This window comes from Oncorhynchus kisutch, unplaced genomic scaffold, assembly GCF_002021735.2.
Source record: "Oncorhynchus kisutch isolate 150728-3 unplaced genomic scaffold, Okis_V2 scaffold903, whole genome shotgun sequence".
NCBI lineage: Eukaryota > Metazoa > Chordata > Actinopteri > Salmoniformes > Salmonidae > Oncorhynchus > Oncorhynchus kisutch.
In genome coordinates, this window is record NW_022262848.1 from 110,297 (window position 1) to 118,733 (window position 8,437).

An 8,437-nucleotide genomic window follows, 5' to 3' on the forward strand; every position below is an offset into this window, starting at 1 on the left:
ATTGTAGCCATGTTCCAATAACAAGACAAAGAAAATGAACCACATTTGAAGGTTCTGTCATGTGTTGATAACAAAACAAAAAAAAGAATGCTGCTGTTGATTTTTTTAATCAATGCATTTACTTCACTACAGAAACTGGGATATTAGCAACCTAATTACTGGTGTGACTAAATGCTACCTCAATAGATACTGAACCAGGAGGGTCGTTTTCTGTTTCTCTCCACTATCCTCTTGTCTTTGTCGGACTCCCATGGACTCTCGCTGTCATACAGGACCAGGGTCTCCTGCGCTGGTGTGTTGAGAGGCCTGCCCTCCATGGATTTAATCTGACCTCGGATCAGCGCTGTCTCCTTCCTGATCTTCTCATAACAGAACCCACACAGAATATGCTTCTGCTTCAGGTGGCCACACTCCACGCACGGCTCAATGTTGGTCTGACAAAGAGGGGGAGAGAGAGAAAGGGGGGAGAACGAGGGAGGGGGAGAACGAGGGAGAGACAAAGGGGGGATAGGGAGAATGAGGGAGAGAGAGAGATGAGGGGGAGAGAGAAAGGGGGGATAGGGAGGGGGAGAAAGAGAGAGATGAGGGGGAGAGAGAGAAAGGGGGGATAGGGAGGGGGAGAACGAGAGAGAGAGATGAGGGGGAGAGAGAGAAAGGGGGGATAGGGAGGAGGAGAACGAGAGAGAGATGAGGGGGAGAGAGAAAGGGGGGATAGGGAGGAGGAGAACGAGGGAGAGAGAGAGATGAGGGGGAGAGAGAGAAAGGGGGGATAGGGAGGAGGAGAACGAGGGAGAGAGAGAGCACAAAACATCAGAAAAATCTATTGCCTTTTCAATTGTGTTTATTGCAATATTTATTACATAAAATATGCTACATACAACTGGACATCAGAGGACAATAATTACAGGTGAAATGATACAAGTAATCAAAGTTAATACCTTAACTTTGAGCATAAAGCTTGGGTCTCGTCTTCTGGTCCTGTTGATTTCTATTGTGCGTCTCTTTTTGGGTGCTGCCATCCAGAACACATTGTCCAGGAAGCTGGGCTCCGAGGGCACCTCTTGCTCATCGTGGGGATGTGGGAGGATGCTGGGCCCATGGACAGCTAGAGCCGGGGCTGATTAGAAACAAAACACACAGAGACACAATCACATATCAACAATCTATGCAATAGACAGAAACGATGTATGTATGTCAGTCAGTATACATCTAGTAGTCTACTCATAGATTGAAGCACGTATAGAATCGTACATCATCATAGTTCTTACTGTCCAACACAAAGTCATAGATTATGCAGGGTAACATAGCTACCATGGAAGTTTTAAAGCTAGCTTACTAGTTAGTTCGAGTGTTAGCCAGCCAGCTAGCTACAAATAAACACAAGGCAGAATGTTGTGTAAAGCTCAAACTCACCAAATTGTCTGTCATGTCCTGTAGCCTCTATAATTCTGCATTCCAGCTGTAACAACGAACGTCTCAAAAAACACATGAAACCAGACGAATTCATAATTTTAGAGGTTTGAGTAGTGCCTTTACACTCATGTCACACAGCTCACGGTCATTGAATCACATACGTCATTGAACTGCGACAACCGAAGAACCAATTGCATCTTGTCATATAACGCGTTATCACCAGTACTGAGTAAATATGGGAGAAAGGGGGTACAGTTTCTCACTCACCACATTCAGGTAACTTTTACAAATTACTGTAGTAGCAACAGTTTTGTTAGTTTGGTTATTGCAGGAAGACATTGAAAGGAAGAAAAATTGAGATCGAGCGAGTTGTTTAGAAACCAGACTGTTGCTCGCGGTGGTTTGATGCTTTGTCATTCTGTTACTCTGGCTAGCTAATGTTAGGCTAGTAGTAGGAAGTGTGATGTTTCTTTTTCAAGATCTTCAAACAGGCAATTTTGATTTCCAACACATTTAGTCTCTTCATACCATTTGCTCTCTTTCAGTAATTAAGTGATTAGCTGAGTTGCGATCTTTTCAAAAAGGCATCTGGCTTTGCTGTTGCAAGTTTACATTCACTTTCAGTTTGTTGATTGCTGAGTGAGACTGAGTCACTAGCTAACGTTACACCAATAAATATAAACTCTAAAAGCACTGATCAGACCAAGACGAAATTATTTGTCATGACGTCTTTAATGAAAAGTTTAAACAATTTCCCTCCCAAACAGCCCATCTGGTAAACTGGTCCAGATTGAGTATGCCCTGTCAGCAGTAGCAGCAGGAGCCCCCTCAGTGGGAATCAAAGGTAAAGATGACTTAAAATGATCACCCAATATGACTGCGTTCACACGGGCAGACAAATTTCACTTAAGAGCTAATCTGATGAGAGAGAAAAATCTGAAGTTGCTGCCTGTTTAAACGCAGCCCATGTATGTATACAGTGGAGCAACCACCAGGTAATGGCTTTTTGTATGCAGGCATCTTGTATATATGTGTCCATGGCACCAAACTCTTTTAAAGAGCAACTGTCCCTGAAAACCAACTTCTAATTTAGAAGACAGCCATCGATATGAGTCAGTAACATTTATTCTAATGTCAAAATTGACTACAAAGTGTAAATAGGATAATTTTGGTCATAAAGTCAGTTTTGTCCAAAACAGATTTTTCTACTGGAGTATGCCACAATGTAAATGAAGGTTGGGTTTATTTCAACCCGGTCCACAGCTGGCAGCAAACAAGTTCTCATCCATTTGGAGTGTAGCAGCATGCGACCCCGATCGTAATGGAAGTGGTAAATGTGGTTTGACTTTGGATATCCCTAAATATTGAAAACAGTTCATGAGAAATAAAAAGTGTGCAACGTGAAAATATTGCCTAATTTACATTGTTATTTATTGACGGTTCCATACTAGGCCCAGAGATGGGCTATCCAAAGTCAAACCAATTTTGCCACGGTAGCACACCAGCCGGCTAAAGCAAAACGGCAATATAATTTGGCTAACTCTTCCCACCTGCGAACACACGAGACCCCCATATCAAACCACACCTGAAACCAACTCACATTTGAATTCAGTCATGGCTGCTGGGATTTTTAAGGCTACTTTTAGATATTTTTTTTTACTGATTGGTCTTTCGAACACTCAGATCAGCTCTGAAAAAGATCTGATGTGATTGGTCAAAAAAACAACTAGTGGGAAAAAAAATATCAGTATTGAGCTACCTGTTGAAACAGCCTTAATGAACCAAATCTAAGACAAGGCCAAATCAAGAAGTTTAGCCGCATTACAGAAGACAGTCCAGATTTTGATGGTTTCTTTCTCCCCGTTTAAAGCCTCAAATGGAGTCGTTTTGGCAACCGAGAAGAAACAGAAGTCTATACTGTACGATGAGACGAGTGTTCACAAAGTCGAGATGATAACCAAACATATTGGCATGGTCTACAGTGGAATGGGTCCAGACTACAGGTACATCCTGGTGTGTGTGAGGGAGACTGCCTTTCCTTGAGTTTCTAAATCTTGGGTTTACAACAGGGATAAGAATATCTTAGAAATGTGTCTCTTGTTACTCTGCAGGGTGCTGTTGAGGAGAGCGAGGAAACTGGCCCAGCAGTACTTCCTGGTCTACCAGGAGCCAATCCCCACAGCCCAGCTTGTCCAGCGGGTAGCCTCTGTCATGCAGGAGTACACACAGTCTGGGTCAGTTCTGTTCTGTGGGTTTCCTCAAGTTTGATCAGGCTGGCCGACTGATTGTGCAGGCTTTTGATCCAACCTTGCTGAAACACCACTGATTCAGCTTATCAAGGTCCTGCTGACCATCTGATTGGTAAAACCAGGTGTGTTAGGCTTTTCCTTCAGCCCTAAAGCCCTTACACCCAGTATAGAACCAGGTGTGTTAGAGCAGGGCTGGCTGAAGGAAAAGCCTAAAGCCCGGACACCCAGTATAGAACCAGGTGTGTTAGAGCGGGGCTGGCTGAAGGAAAAGCCTAAAGCCCGTACAACCCATATAGAACCAGGTGTGTTAGAGCAGGGCTGAAGGAAAAGCCTAAAGCCCTTACACCCAGTATAGAACCAGGTGTGTTAGAGCAGGGCTGGCTGAAGGAAAAGCCTAAAGCCCGGACACCCAGTATAGAACCAGGTGTGTTAGAGCAGGACTGAAGGAAAAGCCTAAAGCCCTTACACCCAGTATAGAACCAGGTGTGTTAGAGCAGGGCTGGCTGAAGGAAAAGCCTAAAGCCCGGACACCTAGTATCTTTCCACGAGGGTTGGCCACTGCTGAATTACAATATCCATGTGTGTTGATAAAGTAGTTGTTTTCACCTGAATTTCTAGAGAGTAACATCCTGTGTTTTTTTCAGTGGAGTGCGACCCTTTGGTGTGTCACTGTTGATAGCTGGATGGGATGATGATCACCCTTACCTCTTCCAGTCAGATCCCTCTGTAAGTATTCATGGTAGTATAAACACACTATCGTTGAATTGCTTCACTCCTAGGCCGAGTCTAGACAGTTTATGGAGCTTTTGTGTTCTGATCATGGAGTTCTAATCATGGAACTCCGAACTCGTCATGCATCTAAACCTACATTTTAAATGTGCCCTGATTCCCTTTTCCTGCGCTATATTCAAATGCCAGAATGCATAATGCAAACGGTGGAACAGGCTACATCTGGTAACAACACAGCAAGTTGATGGAAGTAGCAAACTACTGTAGCTAACTAGCCAGCTAACCTCTGTAACTAGCCAGCAAGCTAGCTAGCAAAGCTAAAGGGATTGCAAACAGGCAAAACAAAAAATTGTTTTACCAATAAAAAATAAAAAATACACCTTTATTTAACCAGGTAGGCCAGTTGAGAACAAGTTCTCCTTTACAACTGTGACCTGGCCAAGATAAAGCATAGCGACAAAAACAACAACACATAAACAAAACGTACAGTCAATAACACAGGTAGCTTGATTAAATAAGCTAGCTGGCTAGCATTTATGAAGCCAGCAAACACATTCCACACTTGGAACATATTTCCTTCAACTTTTTAATGAAAAAAGGTGCCTCTCGCTCCCAAAACATGTGCTGATGACAGTGGGCGATGGTAGCCTGATTGTGTCCAGACTGAGGAGAGATCTGTACAAAATGTGTCCCTGACCACCACCTGAAGTGGTCGGCCAGAACTGAACACAATCCGACCACAACCAGTCTTTTCAATGCAATCTCCGTATTCTGATTGCAGAAGTAGCATGTAAGTGTCAAGTGTAGACGGCCCAAGTGTCTTCTCTACTGTTATATGTGCATATGTTACGGACGTTGCTGGCTTAGCGAGTACCCCCCCCCCCAATTCAGCTCGAACTCGGGACCTCTGCTTTGATAACACACGTGGCTGCCCTCCTTGACAACGTTTCAACGGTTTGAGCCACCCAAAAGTGTACCAATCAGATGGCTCCATCCGTGACATTTCAAGCTAGCTGTGGAGTGAGCTTACTTCTTAACTCCGTGTTGCCCAGCAACAGTCCCAAAATATCACTGCTCTAGAGGAGATCTGCATGGAGGAATGGGCCAAAAATACCAGCAACAGTGTGTGAAAACCTTGTGAAGACTTACAGAAAACGTTTGACCTCTGTCGTTGCCAACAAAGGGTATATAACAAAGTATTGAGATTAACTTTTGTTATTGACCAAATACTTATTTTCCACCATAATTTGCAAATAAATTCATTAAAAATCCTACAATGTGATTTTTCTGGATATTTCTTTCTCATTTTGTCTGTCATGGTTGAAGTGTACCTATGATGTAAATTACAGGCCTCTCTCATCTTTTTAAGTGGGAGAACTTGCACAATTGGTGGCTGACTAAATACTTTTTTGCCCCCACTCTACATAGTTTTTTCCCGGTACTCACTATATGATTATTTTGATGTACACAGGGTGCATACTTTGCATGGAAAGCCACAGCGATGGGAAAGAACTACGTCAATGGGAAAACATTCCTAGAAAAGAGATATAACGTGGATCTGGAGCTGGAAGATGCAATCCACACAGCAATCTTAACCTTGAAGGTAATTCATCTCACCTGCAGCTTTAGTACTCTTCCCTCTCAGAGGTGTTTAAGAAACACAGTAGAGGGCCTCCCGGGTGGCGCAGTGGTTAAGGGCGCTGTACTGCAGCGCCAGCTGTGCCATCAGAGACTCTGGGTTCGCGCCCAGGCTCTGTCGTAACCAGCCGCGACCGGGAGGTCCGTGGGGCGACGCACAATTGGCCTAGCGTCGTCCGGGTTAGGGAGGGCTTGGTCGGTAGGGATGTCCTTGTCTCATCGCGCACCAGCGACTCCTGTGGTGGGCAGGGCGCAGTGCGCGCTAACCAAGGTTGCCAGGTGCACAGTGTTTCCTCCGACACATTGGTGCGGCTGGCTTCCGGGTTGGATGCAGTGCGGCTTGTTTGGGTTGTGTATCGGAGGACGCATGACTTTCAACCTTCATCTCTCCCGAGCCCGTATGGGAGTTGTAGCGATGAGACAAGACAGTAGCTACTACAACAATTGGACACCACGAAATTGGGGAGAAAAAGGGCAACATGTGATACTTTAGGTTAAACCTTTAGGTTAAACCTTTAGGTTAAACCTGGAATAGTTTGAAAACTTAATGATTTAATTTATCATAGTGTTCTAATGAAATCCATGCATTTTACTGCGTTGCATTAATATTGTGTTCTGTGTATGTTTTTAAAGGAAAGTTTTGAGGGTCAGATGACAGAAGATAACATTGAGGTGGGAATCTGCAACGAGGCAGGTTTCAGAAGACTCACCACAGCAGAGGTCAAGGACTACCTGGCAGCCATTGCATAAAATGCCCCCTCCATGGGGGTCTGTTGGCATGGACTCATTCAGATCAGCTGAAAACACACACCAATACAGTTTTTTTGCAGTTTAGCAGATTACTACAATTTGTCGTTTTTTTTCTCCGGTTATACCTAGTCACATACTAATAATAAAATACGATTTATTTAATAATATTTCGTCCTTTTATCAATTTTTGTTTTCTTCATATAATTTCATGTTTGGCTTCAGTTTGCGATTTGATAATTAGTTGTTTAATTCTCAATTTCTCACTATATTGCGAAAGTGTAAATATACATTTTGCATGAGTAGTAGTCCCCCCCCCCCCAAATACAGAGCCTTCAGAAAGTATTCATACCACTTGACTTATTCAACATTTACAGCCTGATTTCAAAATGGATTAAAAAATAAATAAATCACCCATCTACACACAATACCCAATAATGAGTGTTTTTGTAAATGTTTCCCAATTAATACATATTATTTACAGGAATGTCTAACTGACATTGGTAGCCTTTTCACACCCACTTCCTATAACACACAAATTAAGCTCAGCTGCATCCAATTTCCTGTGATCTTCACTGACGTTGCCACAACTTGATTGGAGTCCACCTGTGGCCAATTCAATCGTTTGGACATGATTTAGAAACACCTGTCTATTTAAGGTCCCACAGTTGACAGTGCATGTCAGAGGGAGGAGGAGTAATGGCGGCTGGTAACAGTGATGGCGACTGGTAACAGTGATGGCGGCTGGTAACAGTGATGGCGGCTGGTAACAGTGATGGCGGCTGGTAACAGTGATGGCGGCTGGTAACAGTGATGGCGACTGGTAACAGTGATGGCGACTGGTAACAGTGATGGCGACTGGTAACAGTGATGGCGACTGGTAACAGTGATGGCGACTGGTAACAGTGATGGCGACTGGTAACAGTTGACTGCATGTCAGAGGGACTGGGGTTTCCAGGAGGAGTAATGGCGACTGATAGAGCGTTTTGAGTCGACGCGAGAAATTCAAGAAACAATTTTAAACAGTTTGTTACTACAGAGGATGAAGGAGTGGAAAGAGCTTGGATATGTAGAAATGGACACCATGAAATGAGATGTGTACAGGGAAGCGGTGTGGTCGGGAAAATTATCGTTAAGTACAAAAAGAAAACGTACTCCTGTCGCTCAGAAATGTAACCTGGTGAGGATCAACTACCAGCGGCAGGTGCGGTGAAGGCCGTCAAGTTCGTGCCTCGTCCAGATGATGACAAAAATGATGGCGGCTCAGTGGGTGTGAGATTTTTTTTGTTGTTGTTGAGAGACTGGATCCTTGCCTTCTGGCTGATCCATACGGGGTGTCAGGTTGGTTGGGGGCTGTTGAGTCGGTGACAGTAACTCAAAGTGGACTCGCGATTCTTCAGTCCAGAGGGAGCGGGCGCTGCTCACCACACGCCAAGGGACAAGAACTTTGACTTGCTTTGCTCTCTGCAGCAGGGCGCCATTGAAAGGAGGGATAACCAGTGCCGTGTATTCATGGACTCTAGCCCCGAATATTTATTTAAATGTTTATATACTTTTCAGTCAATTCGCAAGTGGCTGAATATCATCTGCGGGAGGGAAATAGCGCCTCTCTGTCTCAGTATGTGTGGCCCAATATCTATGATGTCGACTTGTATGACACG

General features: G+C 44.1%; 2 protein-coding genes across 2 annotated transcripts; one reads left to right on the forward strand and one right to left on the reverse strand.

Moving 5' to 3' along the window:
- Positions 1–91: 91 nt before the first annotated feature.
- LOC109884243 (39S ribosomal protein L32, mitochondrial) lies at positions 92–1,596 on the reverse strand. The gene is made up of 3 exons (XM_020476237.2): positions 1,414–1,596; positions 939–1,117; positions 92–434 (listed from the first exon to the last, which is right to left on the reverse strand). The coding sequence occupies exons 1-3, from the start codon at positions 1,505–1,507 to the stop codon at positions 180–182; spliced, it is 528 nt and encodes a 175-aa protein (XP_020331826.2). The 5' UTR covers positions 1,508–1,596; the 3' UTR covers positions 92–179.
- On the forward strand, positions 1,558–6,946 carry LOC109884242 (proteasome subunit alpha type-2). The gene is made up of 7 exons (XM_020476236.2): positions 1,558–1,689; positions 2,181–2,257; positions 3,284–3,416; positions 3,525–3,647; positions 4,307–4,388; positions 5,863–5,994; positions 6,663–6,946. Exons 1-7 carry the CDS (start codon positions 1,649–1,651, stop codon positions 6,777–6,779), a joined length of 705 nt encoding a protein of 234 aa, XP_020331825.1. The 5' UTR covers positions 1,558–1,648; the 3' UTR covers positions 6,780–6,946.
- Positions 6,947–8,437: the final 1,491 nt, after the last annotated feature.